General features: G+C 66.1%; 2 protein-coding genes across 2 annotated transcripts; both read right to left on the reverse strand.

Moving 5' to 3' along the window:
- Positions 1-268: 268 nt before the first annotated feature.
- FASTK (Fas activated serine/threonine kinase) lies at positions 269-10,144 on the reverse strand. Its single transcript, XM_041471026.1, has 10 exons — positions 9,987-10,144; positions 9,062-9,665; positions 6,444-6,914; positions 5,670-5,818; positions 5,254-5,470; positions 4,973-5,132; positions 3,947-4,038; positions 3,079-3,700; positions 2,674-2,788; positions 269-885 (listed from the first exon to the last, which is right to left on the reverse strand). Exons 2-10 carry the CDS (start codon positions 9,618-9,620, stop codon positions 799-801), a joined length of 2,472 nt encoding a protein of 823 aa, XP_041326960.1. The 5' UTR covers positions 9,621-9,665; positions 9,987-10,144; the 3' UTR covers positions 269-798.
- A 211-nt stretch (positions 10,145-10,355) lies between these two features.
- TMUB1 (transmembrane and ubiquitin like domain containing 1) lies at positions 10,356-12,280 on the reverse strand. Its single transcript, XM_041471028.1, has 2 exons — positions 11,775-12,280; positions 10,356-11,306 (listed from the first exon to the last, which is right to left on the reverse strand). Exons 1-2 carry the CDS (start codon positions 12,134-12,136, stop codon positions 10,952-10,954), a joined length of 717 nt encoding a protein of 238 aa, XP_041326962.1. The 5' UTR covers positions 12,137-12,280; the 3' UTR covers positions 10,356-10,951.
- Between the last annotated feature and the right edge of the window lie 638 nt (positions 12,281-12,918).

The following is a 12,918-nucleotide window of genomic DNA, read 5'->3' on the forward strand; positions in this document are numbered from 1 at the left end:
GGACAGGGCCCCCGGGACAGGGCCCCCCGGCCCCTGAGCAGCCCCTCGGCTCCCGCCCCACCCTCAGGCGTCAGCTGAAGCCCCGGGGTTTATGGAACAGGCAATTCCAAGGCAATAAACAGCTTTATTCCGAGCGCGGGGCTCAGGGCAGAGGTGCTCGGGACCCCCCTGCCAGGGGGGGCCTGCTCCGAGCAGTCCCTGGGGGGCTACCGGGGTGGGGGCTAGGGCCCCCCGCTGCCTTCAACTAATAAAGAGACCGGACTTTGCACACTTTTCACCAGTTTTATTGGAAAGTTCCCCCTTCCCTAACACCCCCCTCCTCCAGGCCCAGGCCCTGGGAACAGCCCCATGTGCACACCCGCTCCCGGCCCTGCACACCATCCCTGCAGCCCCCCGGGACCCCTGCGCCCCGGCCCAGCAGCCGTGTTGGGGACACAGGGATTGCCCCCGGTGCCCAGAGAAGCCCAGGCCAGGCCCCACAGCAGCAACAGGCCGGGCTGAAGTGGCAGAGCCGGGGCAGGGGGGCCATGAGGGACCTTCCCCAGTAACCTCCCCCACCCCCCAGCACCCCTCAAGTCACATCCCGGCCCCCCATAAAGGCAATAAATAATCTCACACTCCCCCAGCCCCACAGCAGGAGCAGGTGCCCACAGCCTGGCCCCACAGCCTGGCTCCCCAATGGGGAGCATCTCCATATCCCCCTGACCCCCCGGGATGGGGGGCAGCTCCGTATCCCCCTGCACAGGGGAAGGGGCTGGCAGCACCCACCTGGCCCCCCACACCCCCCGCATCCGTCCCTCAGAAGCGCAGCTCCCTCAGCTTCTGCCGCAGGTAGTGCTTGGCCTCCTCGATGCCACTCACCTTCTCCAGCTCCGTGTAGGGCAGCTGTGAGGGGACAGGGACGATGTCAGAGCGGTGACAGCATGTCTGGCCCCACCTGTACCCCCGCACCTCCAGCCCCCAGCCCCACTCAGCCTTCTGTGTGGTGCAAGAGCCAGGACACAGATCCCTCCCTGGAGAAGGAGGGCAGCGCGGCTCCTGCCGAGGGCACGGACAGAAGTGTGGACAGTGGCACAGCAAGTGCAGACAATGCCCAGCTCCAGGCTCGTCCCGCCTGAGCTCAGCCCTGGACAGGTGCTGCAGGCACAGAGGAAGGAACCTCGAGTCTCACCCCACCCTCGAGCCCCTGTCAGCACCCTCCATGAAAGGTGACAGGGGACTGGGAACCCTGCGGGTCCAACAGCCCTGAGGGCACCAGCAGCACTCACAGAGCAGGACTGAGGGTCATTGGGACCCACGCTCCAACCACTGGCAGCACAGGGGAGCAATAAAGGTTGTGATGGCTGGAGCCCCTCAACCCACAGGTGAGAGCTGGGGGTGTTCACCTGGAAGAAGAAGGCTCTGAGGAGACCCTTTAGAGCCCCTTCCAGTGCCTAAAGGGGCTCTCAGAGAGTTGGGAGAGAGACTTAGGTCAAGAGCCTGGAGGGACAAAACAATGGGGAATGGCTTCCACTGCCAGAGAGCAGGGACAGATGGGATATTGGGAAGGAATTCCTGGCTGGGAGGGTGGGGAGGCCCTGGCACAGGGTGTCCAGGGAAGCTGTGGCTGCCCCGGAAGTGTCCAAGGCCAGGCTGGACATTTGGGCTTGGAGCATTGGGATAGTTAAAGGTGTTGCTGCCCATGGTGGGGTCTGGCAATGAAGGTCACTTCAGCTGGGTCCCTGCTGTGCCTTCTGCAGGAGGGACACAGACAGCCCCGGCCAGCCCAGCCCAAACACCAGCTCAAGGGAGAGCTGGCCCTGCTCCCGGCCCAGCTGCACTGCTGGGCAGCTCCCAGGTGATTCCTCAGCAGTCACAGGACCCTGAGCTCTGCACAAACACAGCGCTCTGGGCTGCTGAGCTCCAGAATGAGGAGGGAGCTGCGGCCGGCACAGCCTGGCGGCAGCAGGGAGTGAAACTATTTGGGAAAGGCAGTGGGATGGCACGGTGGAGGCGCGGCTGCAATCCTGGTCCTCTCTGCAGTGCAAGAGTGAACAGGACAGAGGGCTCATTTCCAGCGCCATTTTCCTCAGAAAGACTCATCCTCAGGCTAAAACCACCCACAAAGAAGCACGTGGAGCTGCACATCCTAAACCAACACCTGGAGTTTGCACACCTGAGGGCTCTCCCAGCCCCAGCACTCAGCAGGGAACAGCTGGGGCTGGAACCAGGGCAGGCAGGGCTCTGGCACAGAAGGTGACCCAACCTCCCTCCTGCCCCCTCGGCACATGGGATCACAGGTCAGCACATGTGGACCCACGTGTGTCCCCCCACCCAATTCCACCCTGTGGCCCTACACCCGATGCCACCACTGTGGCTGTGTCTGCCAGCCTGGGCTGAGCACCCTCCCCTTCCCCTTACTCAGGTTGGGTCTTAGCTCACAGGACAGACTGTCCCTTGTCTCTGCTTTCCATCAGGGCTGGTGTCACCCACCAGCTGCATGGAAAAAGTCCTGCATGGGGTGGGGGAGGGCAAGGAGACATGAGGATGAGTCATCCCTGCTTCCTCTCACAGGGACAGGAGTGTTTACACTGGGGATGCCAGGTCCGGGCCCATCCTTCCAGGGGGATGCCAGCTCTGAGCCCATCACCCAGTGTGTCCCCTGGCCCTGAGGTGGGGGCAAGCAACACTTACCTGCACCAGACAGTATCCCAGCAGCCGCAGGTGCCGGTCCCTCATGGCCCGGGAGCCCACCAGGATGTCGGAGTTCTGGCAGTAGTGCCACTTGTCATTGACCGACAGCACCACCCTGCACAGGGGACAGCAGGGAGTGCAGTGTCACCCCATGCCATGGACCCTGCTCCCCAGCACCGTGGCAGCTGAAGAGCAGCACCCCAACTGAGCCCCGATCCTGCTGGCGGCAGGAACAGCTGTATCCAGCACGCCAGCACAGCGGGAACACGGCTCTGTGGGTGCCCCACGGCACAGGGCAGGAAGGGGCCAGGGCTGAGTGTCTCAGCGAGCAGGAGGCCAGGGCAGTGCCAGGGTGGCTGTCCTGCTGGAAGGGACCAGGGGCATACCACGCGGCCCTGCCCGTACCTCTGGATCTCCTCGGCTCCCTGTGGCCCCTCGCCCGGGCCCCGCTTGGGGCTGGGCCGGCACGGTGAGGGCGGGGGGCCGGCGTCCTCGCTGCCCGGGGGGCTCCGCTCCTCAGGCTGCTCCTGGGGCTGCTCCCCCTGGAAGCAGCCGTGCTCTTGGCCAGGGCAGCCGGCGGCCTCCTCCTCCTCCTCCAGGATTTTGCCGATGGGGAACTGGAAGAGCGAGGTGGTGGAGGTGCGGGGGGAGCAGTCGGGGGTGCCGGGCGGCGGCGCCGAGAGGCACTCGGAGGGGCTGCTGAGCGTGGAGCTGCCCGGGCTGGCCAGGGACGGCTCCTTGCTCAGCCCGCAGTAATAGTCCGAGGGGGGCTGGAAGCAGGGCCCCCCCGGGGCCGGGCAGAGCGCCGGCAGGAACCGCCCGGCCCGGCCACTCTCCCGGGGGCCCGGGGGGCTGCTGGGCGTCTCTGCAGCAAACGGGGCAAAGTCCTGCAAATCTGAGGTGAGAGCGAGGACGCTGGACCGCAGGGACATGGTGACGGGGGACGTGGCTGGGGGTGCCCTGGAAGCTGCTGGAACGCGTGAGAGAGGCAGCACTGTGCCTGAGCGGTTGATCCACAGCAGGAAGTCTGCGGGAGAGAGAACAGGGATCAGCAACTGATGGGACAAGGCTCGGGAACTCTGTGCCCCAGTTGGGACTCTGAGCCAGCAAGCAGAGACACGGGGGAACCCCCCTTCTGCAGTGGGAGGGCTCAGGGAGCTTGGTCCCAAGGGCAGTGTCACGGGGTAGGCAGTGACAAAGCAGCCAGAGCTCATTCTGCCCCACATGACCTCCCACCTCAGATGCCACCTGGCAGCCCACAGCCTGGGGTTACCTGTGCAGTACCCAGGAGGCAGCACCTCGTCCTGCCGGTAGCATTCCTCCCCCACCAGCTGTCGCAGCGCCTCGGCCACCAGCCCCTTGTAGCTGCAAGGAGGGGACAATCAGGGGGGCACTGCAGGGGCTGGCATGTCCCCCCAGCACTGCTGGTGTTGAGTACATCGGCGTGGAGACGGGAACCCCCAGTAGCAGGATGCAGAGGCCTAGAGTTTTGGGCTCTGCTGTTGGGAGTCAAGAGGGGATGGGCTCCAGTTCCTTTTGCAGAAAATCTCACAGGATTGGGACATCAAAAGCCCCCAGAAGGGCTGGCTAGCCCTGGCACCACTGCCCAGGGCAGGAGGCAGTCCTCATCTCTGAGCCACGTGGATGTGGCACTTGGGGACATGGTCAGCAGTGGCCTTAGCAGTGCTGGGGGACAGGTGGGCTCAGGGGCTAGCATTGTTATGACATCTTCATCCAGATGTGCAGTCCCTTCATGCAAGCACCCTTCCTTCTCCTCTGCCCAGGTCCTGATAGGGAAATGGGATGTGCAGGATGCATTTTCATAATCTGATTTTTTGCTCTCCTCACTGTCAATCTGAAAGCCTTCTCCTGTACACCAGTCTCCTGGCCTCCTGTACATCCTGCTTCCAGCAGGTGGTACCCCCCGAAATGCTTGGGGTGTGGTGAGGCTGGAGTGGCAGAGAGAGGGCACTGACTGTGAGAATGCCTTGGGAAGGGAGCCTCTGCACCCAGCTTCTGTCCCGCACTGTTGGTAACTCTGGCTGGACTTGGAGGCCCTTCCAAACCAGTTCTCCCTGTAGGAATATCATCTCTTCTCCAGTGAGGTCTCCGAGGCTTTCCCAACCCAAACAATTCTGCAATTCTAAATGATTCTGTGATTCTGGAGTGCTACCCCACAGGCTTTGGAGCTGCCGTAGGGGCCTTCATCCCCGCACCCCGTGGGATGATGCCAGAGCAGGCGACAGGCCCTGTCCCCACCGCGAGGGACAGCAGAGGCTGCTCGCCCTGGCCCCCTCACCTGTACTTTCTGTTGGCCTCGTCGGCGGTCAGGGCGTGCTCGAACATGAGCACGCGGTAGCGCGGGTCGAGGCGGGGGCCGCTGTACTCGCGGAACTCCAGCTCCACGGCCGCGTCCAGCAGCGACAGGTACCGGCGCACGATCAGCGCGTAGGGGCTGCCTGCGGGGAGCGCACGTGGAGCCGCCGCCGCCCACGGGCACCCCCCGGCCCCGCCGGGGACCGCCCCCACCCCAGCTGGGGCTCCGCCAGCTGCGAGCGCCCCGGCAACGGCCCCACGTACTCATGACATTGGTGATGAAGCCCGGGGAGAAGACCTGGTGCAGGACGGTCTGCGGGAAGTGGCTGAGCTGGAACATGGACATGAGGATGTTGACGGTGGCCAGTGGGGAGCTGCCGGCCTTCTGCTCCAAGATGGCCTCCAGCTTGGGGAAGAGCTCGCCGTGGTTGGAGGGACGGTAGTTCATCCGGCTGAAGGGAAACACCAACTTCTGGATCACCTGTGGCAAGAGAGGCGTGTGGGGCCGGGCTGGGACAAGGGACAGGTCGGGGCCACCTGCCCAGTGCTGTGAAAAGACGGATGCTCAGCACCTGCCGGGACTGGGGCACGGCCCCTGGTCCCCTGGAATGCCCCTTTGTGACGGAGAAGGGCCATGGCTCCCATGCCCAGGTGTGCCCACAGATGGAGGGAGCGCTCACCTTGCTGTCGAGCTGCTCGCCGCGCTTCAGCAGGAAGTTGGCGATGGTGTCGAGCAGCCGCGGCTCGCGCAGCCGGTGCCGTGCCACGTACTTGGCAATGAGGGCCATGGTGTAGGGGGTGAGGTTCTCTGCCTTCCGGGGCAGCCACTCTGCCGAGCCAACACAGCAGGGAGGCAGTCACAGGGCTAGCTCTGTCCCCACCCCAGGTCCTCTGCAGCCACCACAGTCTGGGCAGGTGGGGTGGGAGGACAGGACCGGACAGGAGGGCCAGTCCCAAAAACCTCAAAAGCCAGGCAGCTCATAAAAACCCTCAGGTATGGGTCAGGTGAGAGGCTGAGGCAGACTGCTGTCATACACAGCCAGAAGACAGATGGAGCACAGCTGGAATGTGCACAGGTGGGGCCTTCTGCAAAACCCCACCAAAACTCCACTGTGCCCAGCCCAAAGGCACCGTGGGAAAACAGTCCCCGAAAGAATGGGGGGGCTCCTGATCCCTCCCAGTCCCTAGATTAATGGGGGGCTCCCAGCCTGTCAAAGGGCTCAGCTGTCAGTGACAAGGGTGGCTATGACACAAGGCTCCCTCTGCTCCACTTACTTCGAGGGCTCAGCAGGGTCCCAGCTGAGGCTGCACCACCCAAACATATCCAGGGCCAGGGAAGGAGTCTGTGAGGCTGCCCCCCACCTGGCCAGAGGCCCCCATGTCCTCTGCCTGACCAGAGCCCTGCACCCCCAATGCTGGTGGCAGCACTGGACCCTCCCCCAGGCACCCCTCACCTGCCATGCTGCGAATGAAGCGCTCCTGCCGGTTCTCGTAGAAGAGCTGGGAGCTGAAGATGGCCTCCAGGGCCTTGTTGTTGGCCTCCTGGGCACACAGGGCCAGCATCTCGTCCAGCAGCGCCAGCTCGTGCTCCCTCATGGCGCTGACCTGGCCCAGCGTGTGCCGCACCAGGCGCAGGATCTTGCGGTTGTTGATGAGCTGCTGGTCGGAGGCGGCGTGGCCCTGCAGCGCCTGCGCCCGCAGCCGGTAGTAGGAGAGCAGCAGAAAGAGGGTCTGGGGGTGCCGCTCCTTCTCCAGGTGCCGCTCCAGGCTGCTGAGGCACGACTCCACCAGCGGGTGGGGGCTGGAGGGGTGCAGCCGCATCACGCTGCTGAACACCATCGACACGTCCTTCTGGTTGAAGCGGCCCAGGCGGCTGCGGGACTCGTCCTCCAGCACCCGCACGAGCGGAGACTCCCCGGGCAGCCCTGCGGGGGGACGGGCACAGGCACGGCTCAGCCCCGTGGACACGCCTCAGCTCCACGGCACAACCACCTCCGGGGCTCGGGCAGGAGGCCGCTGCCATGACTGGGTCAGTGACCAAGCCGAGAAGGGGAAGGGAGGGGAAGGCAAAGCACCGAGAACAGCAGAGCATCCGCACCACGGGAAACACTGCGTGGGGCTGTGGGGTCATCCCACCCGTCCCACTGGAACGGGAGCCCTGCAGCTCACCCGCAGTAGCAAGGTTCATTTCCTAAGTCTCAAACATCTCAAAGACAAGTAATTCATAGAATCCCAAAATCTCAGACTGTTTTGGGTTGGAAGGAACCTTAAATCCCATCCAGTTCCACCCCCCTGCCATGGGCAGGGACACTTCCACTAGACCACGTTGCTCCAACCTGGCCTGGAGCACTTCCAGGGGCTCTGGGTACTCAAAAAACTCGCCTCAAAAAGTTCATTAAAAAAAGTTGTGGTTGGAAAACAACTGTGACATCCCATGTGACCAAACTAAACCCTGTTTGTTCCAGCAGGGACTAATCCTTTGGCTTTTTTGACCTTCTCCTGTTTCCCAGCTCAGCTTTAGCTTGTGCGACCTGGCTCCCAGGGAAACACTTCCCTGCAGCTCAGGACGTGTTATCCAGGCCTGGGCACAGGCTCAGTGCCTTGGCTGTCAGGAGGGATCTCCTCAGCAGAGGCAAAGAGCACTGGGGGGGCCTGGAGTTCCCCATCACCCCGGGATTTGGGCGGGCACAGGCCGCAGGGCAGCGCAGGGCGAGTCACTGCGGGTTATTGTTAATCAGAACTCAGCTGGGGGAATGTGCAGAATTGGTCTGAGCAGCCGCTTTGTTCTGTAAAAAGGCCTCAAAAGAAAGCTGGAGTTTGTGTTAATGAGGGACAAGGGGGCAGAACAAAGTGGGGGGCACAGCAGAGCTGTGGGGGGCCCAGCATGGGGAGCCTGGCGAGGGCAGCAGCACCGGCTCAGTGTCAACAAACACCCGGCGCCGCCGGCCCGGGACGGCGGGCAGCACCGCCCCCAGCCCCGGCAGGGGCTCGAGTTACTGCGTCAACCCCGGCCGGGCGGCTCCACCGAGCCCCGGCCCGGCAAGGCTGCAGGGAACGGGAACAAGAGCAGGACGGGGGGAGCCATGGAAGGAGCGCAGGCACCCGCCAGATCGTGGAATCCTGGAATTGTTTGGGTTGGAAGGGACCTTAAAGATCATCCAGTTACAACCTCCTGCCGTGACCAGGGACACCTTCCACTAGACCAGGTTGCTCCAACTTGGCCTTGAACACTTCTAGGGATGGGGCAGCAACAGCTTCTCTGAGCAACTTGTGCCAGGGCCTCCCAGGGAAGAATTCCTTCCCAATATCCCATCTAACCCTGCCCTCTGGCTGTGGGAAACCATTCCCCCTTGTCCTGTCCCTCCAGGCCCTTGTCCAAAGTCCCTCTCCAGCCAGCATCTCTCAGAGCATCTCCGTGGCCTTGCTCCTTGTCTTTCTGCTGTTGGGCTTCAGAGCTGGAAGCAGCACTGCAGGTAGGGCCTCACTTGAGTGGGACAGAGGGGAAGATTTCCCCTACTGCCCCACTATCCACTGCTGCCCTGCTGTCCACTCCTCTTTGGATGTGGACCCCATCCCCTTGCTAGCAGAACTTGCAGGGTCACCCCAGCCCGCAGAAGGAGGAGCCTCTGGGACGCAGCGTTCCCTGGGACACAGCCCCCAGGGATGCAGCCTCCCCAGCTCAGCTGCACCCCAAGGAAGCTGCACAGGAACCCAAACACCTCAAACCCTCTCTTGCACACAGCAACACCCAGTGACATGGGGGCTTGTGCCCTTCAAGAGTGCAGCCAAACCCAGGGTGTCCCCCATCAGCAGTCAGGTGTTTCCTGGTTTTCAGGGCTTGGAACTCAAGCTGCAACTAGACACGGCCCAGGAGTGGCTGATACACACCCTGCCAAGCAGGGCTGGCCAGCATCGACCTCCTGGTCAGCCAGGGACACTCAGCCTCCTGCCCGAGAGGAGCAGAGCCCCCCTGCCCAGAGCCCCCCAGGTCACAGCTGTTTGCCACAAACCCAGCGCTACGGAAACGCCCCGTGCAGCGCCGTGCTCCCCCCCCGTGCGGCCCGGGGCTCACCCAGCGCGGCCGCCGCGTACAGGCAGTTGACGATGCTGAAGTTGTCGAACTTGGCGCAGCCGCTGACGATGGCCTGGCAGAGCACGTGGAACTCGGGCTGCTCCAGCACCTGCCCCGCGGGCCCGCGGCTGTCCCCAGCGCCCGCGGGCGGCCCCGGCTGCTGCTGCAGGAGCTGTCCCAGCTTGTGAAGCGCTATGGGGTAGTGACTGGCCGACACCTTGCCCGGGTTCTGCGTGACCCAGCGCAGCACCTCGCCCACGCTGCGCGAGCGCTCGATCAGCCGCTTCATGGTGAAGAAGGTGTCGTAGCTCATCTTCTCGTGGATGAAGTTCCAGCTCTTCCTCTTGCCGTGGGCCCGGCCCCGGCCGCCGTCCGGGTGCACGGTGGGCAGCAGCCCATGGCCGTAGGGGTCCAGGGGCAGCAGCAGCCGCGGCCTGGCCTTGCCGGCGCAGCAGCAGGCGGGGAACATCGCGGCACCGCGGCGCTCACGGGCAGCCGGGCCCCGCGGGCCCGCCCGGGTCAGAGCGCGGAGCCATGGGCACAGCAGCGGGCACAGCATGGCGGGGGCGGCGCGGCGCGGGGGGCTCCGCGGCTCCGGAGGACCCTGCGGGACAGAGCGGCGGCGCCGTGACGGGGGAACCGCGGGACGGCCGGGCCGGCGGGGGGCACGGGCACTCCCCCACCCACCGGGATCCCACCCCCGGCCGCCCCGCCCGCACAGCTCCCCGGCACCGGGCCCGCCGCCCTGTCCGGGCCCACGTCCCGCCCGGCCCCGTGGTGCCGGGACCTCCCGCCTGCCCGGTGTCCCCCGCCCCTCAGCGCCCGCCCCTCTCCCGGGCATACCCCGACCTCCACCGGCACCAGGCCCGCCCTGATCCCCCCGGCGGGATTCCCTGCCCCCCACCCCCATCCGGCCCGGCCGTACATGGCGCTGGCGGCCGCTCGCTCCCGCCGCCACCGCCGCCGCTCAGCGCCGCCGGGACACGGACACGGCCCGGGAGCGCAGCCGCGCCGCCATCTTCCTGCGGCCCCGCCCCACGCGCGGCACTTCCGGGGCGGGGCCGGCGCGCGCTGCATGCAAATCAGCGCCGCGCCTCCGCCAATGAGCGAGAGCTCCGCTGAGAGCGGGGCGGTGCCACCAGCGCAGGCGCGCTACGGCGCTGCGGAGCGCGCGGCGGGAGGAGCCGGGCCCCGCCCCTCCCGGAGCCCCGCCCCTCCGGTGCCCCGGTGACACGCGGCCGCCGCCAGCCCCGCCCCGCCCCGCGGCGCAGCACTGCCGGGACGCCACGGCCGGTCACAGTCTGTCCGCTTTAATCGGAACGGCGGCGGGGGGTGGCACCCCCCAACACAGCATCGGAACCCCGGGACAGTGGGGAGTGCAGCCACCCCCGGCACCGGGACCGCTTGGGGGCACAGATCTTCCCCCGGCACAGAGACCTCAGGAACGCATCCCACCGGCACCAGGACCCTCGGCACCCCAGGGGCTCATGTCCCTCCCCAGGCACTGGGACCCCGGGAGGAGCCAGGCCGCAGTCCCACGAGGAGAAGCTCACGGGGCACGGACAGCAGCTCGGAGCTTCTGCACGCGGAGTGGCTGGGGGGATGCTCCGTGCAGGGACGGGGGCACCGGGACCCCCCCGAGGTAGCTGAGCCCCCACTCCTGCCACAGCCCCTGTGTGCAGACAGGGCCGGGTGGGCGCCTGCTCGGGACTCCTGGGGGACACAGCCCAGGGCCCAGTCCCGCTTCAGGCGGCGGGCAGGCCCCACGTGCCCCCGGTGCGCTGAGCGGGCGGAATGCAGAGCCCTGCACGGCCCAGGTGGGCTGGCAGGCTCTGAGTGTCCCGGGCGTGGCTCCAGGTCCCGCGTGTCCCAGGGCTGGTCCGGGCCGCGCTATCTGCGGTACATAGCGAAGGCCACGAAGGTGACGAGCAGGGTGAGGCCGGCCAGGCAGGTGGTGGCGGTGGCGGTGAAGACGTGTCGGTGCTGCAGCTGCAGGTACCAGAGCAGGGCCAGCAGCAGCACGAAGAGCGGCAGCGCCAGGCTGCCCACGCCCAGCGCGGCGGGCGCGGGGCTGCGGGGACCGGGGCTGCCGGGGGCCGTGGGGGCCGCGCTGGGCGGGGACAGGTGGCAGTGCAGGACGCTCAGGTGGCCCAGGTGCAGCCCCGCCAGGCTCTGGGTGTCGTCACGCAGCAGCTGCCCCTGGTAGATCAAGCGCACCTGCTGCTCCTGCCCCGGGAAGTAGGTCCTGCAGGAGACAGGGACGGCGGTCACGCTGCTGACGGGACGGGTCCCTCTGTCCCACCTCCTGCGCCCACCGTGACCTCTCACCCCACCCGCACAGCTGAGCCACGCCACGTGTCACCTGCCAGCTCGCTTTCCTCATCCACATCCCGAGTGCGCCCACCCTGACCCGCACACTTGCGCCTGCCCCAGCTGTCCCCTGCCGGGACAGTGCCCTCTGTGCACCCCTGCCACCGCACCCACCGTGACCCTGCCGCCCTGCCCTGCTCTCACACCCGAGCGTGCCTGTGCCCATCAGTCGCCCCAGGTGTCCCCTGCCGGCATGGCCTGTCCTACGGCCCCCCAGGCACGGCTACCGGGGCACGGTCACCCGGGCACGGGCCGCTTGTCCCGGGACAGCGCTGTCCCCTGCCAGGCGCTGCGGGGAGGGGTCCCCGAGCCGGGACAAGTCGCCCCTGGCCGCACGCCTCACCTCTTGAGCGCACCGACGGTGTCCCCGGGGCGCACCCGCGCCAGGCGCTCCGTGTCGTTCAGGAACTTGAGCCGCAGCACCAGCGTGGGCTCGGCGGGGCCCTCGGGGGCGGCCGCGGGAGAGTTCCGGTGCCGCAGCCCCTCCGCCTCATCGGGGGCCGCCGCTCCGTCGGCCGGGGCCGGGGCCGGGTTCGGGGTCGAGGCCTTGCGCTCGGCGGGGGCCGTGCTCGGGGCCGCCTCAGCCGGCGGCGCCGCGGGCTCGGGGGCGCGCGTGGAGGCCCAGGCGAGCCCCAGCACGGCGGCCGCCAGCAGCAGCGCGAACAGCACCGTCACCTCATCGCCGACGCCCTCGATGAGCGCCATGGCGATGGCAGGACCGGGAGCGCACCGGGAGAGGGTACCGGGCGGGCGCGGCCTCAGCCCGCGGGGCCGCGGGGAACCGGGGCCGCGGCCGCACCGGACCGGGCTCGGGCCGCCATCGCGCCGCTTCCGGCCGGGCGCGGGGGGCGATGGGACACGTAGTCCTGGCTGTAGGAGCCATAGCGGGGCGTGGCCGCCGCGCGGAGCACGCCGGGAGTTGTAGTCCCGGGCCGGGCCGGGCACGCCCCGTCCAATCCCGGTTACTCCCAGGGCACCCGCGCTCCCGGCGCGATCCCAGCGCCTCCCCGAATTATTCTAGTAATGTGCAGTATGTTCCCAGACACTTCCAGTGTGGTCAGTTTTACCCCAGCGTGGGCCCAGCTGCTCCAAATACGATCCCAGTATAGTTCCAGTTGCTCCTAGTGTAATTCTAACTAACCCAGTTAACCCCAGTGTGATGCCATTTGTCCCCAGCATAGTTGCAGTTGCTAGCGGTCACCCCCAGTATGGCTCCAGCCACTCCCAGATACTCTAGATACTCGCAGGTTTAAATTCTGTGGATGTGTCACTTGGGACGTGGGCAGTGGGGGCCATGGCTGTGCTGAGGGCGGGAGGGCTCATGCATCTCTGGGAGTTTTCTACCCTCGGTGATTCTGTGAATCCCCAGGAGTACCCAAAGCCACCTGCAGCCTCTGATTAAAATCTTTTATATTAGGTGAAAAATTATTAATTTTAGGTTAAAAATTTTTAATTTTAGGTGAAAATGTCTTAATTTTAGGCTAGAT

The sequence above is a fragment of the Pyrgilauda ruficollis genome, unplaced genomic scaffold (genome assembly GCF_017590135.1).
Source record: "Pyrgilauda ruficollis isolate IOZ18807 unplaced genomic scaffold, ASM1759013v1 scaffold252, whole genome shotgun sequence".
Classification (NCBI taxonomy): domain Eukaryota; kingdom Metazoa; phylum Chordata; class Aves; order Passeriformes; family Passeridae; genus Pyrgilauda; species Pyrgilauda ruficollis.

Coding starts and splice junctions, on each gene's coding strand:
- FASTK (XM_041471026.1), bottom strand. CDS start 9,620: ATGCTGTGCCCGCTGCTGTGCCCATGGCTCCGCGCTCTGACCCGGGCG. Junction 6,915..9,061: donor GTACGCGGCGGCCGCGCTGG/GTGAGCCCCGGG, acceptor GTCCCCCCGCAG/GGCTGCCCGGGGAGTCTCCG. Junction 4,039..4,972: donor GAGGCCAACAGAAAGTACAG/GTGAGGGGGCCA, acceptor CCCTCCTTGCAG/CTACAAGGGGCTGGTGGCCG.
- TMUB1 (XM_041471028.1), bottom strand. CDS start 12,136: ATGGCGCTCATCGAGGGCGTCGGCGATGAGGTGACGGTGCTGTTCGCG. Junction 11,307..11,774: donor ACCGTCGGTGCGCTCAAGAG/GTGAGGCGTGCG, acceptor TGTCTCCTGCAG/GACCTACTTCCCGGGGCAGG.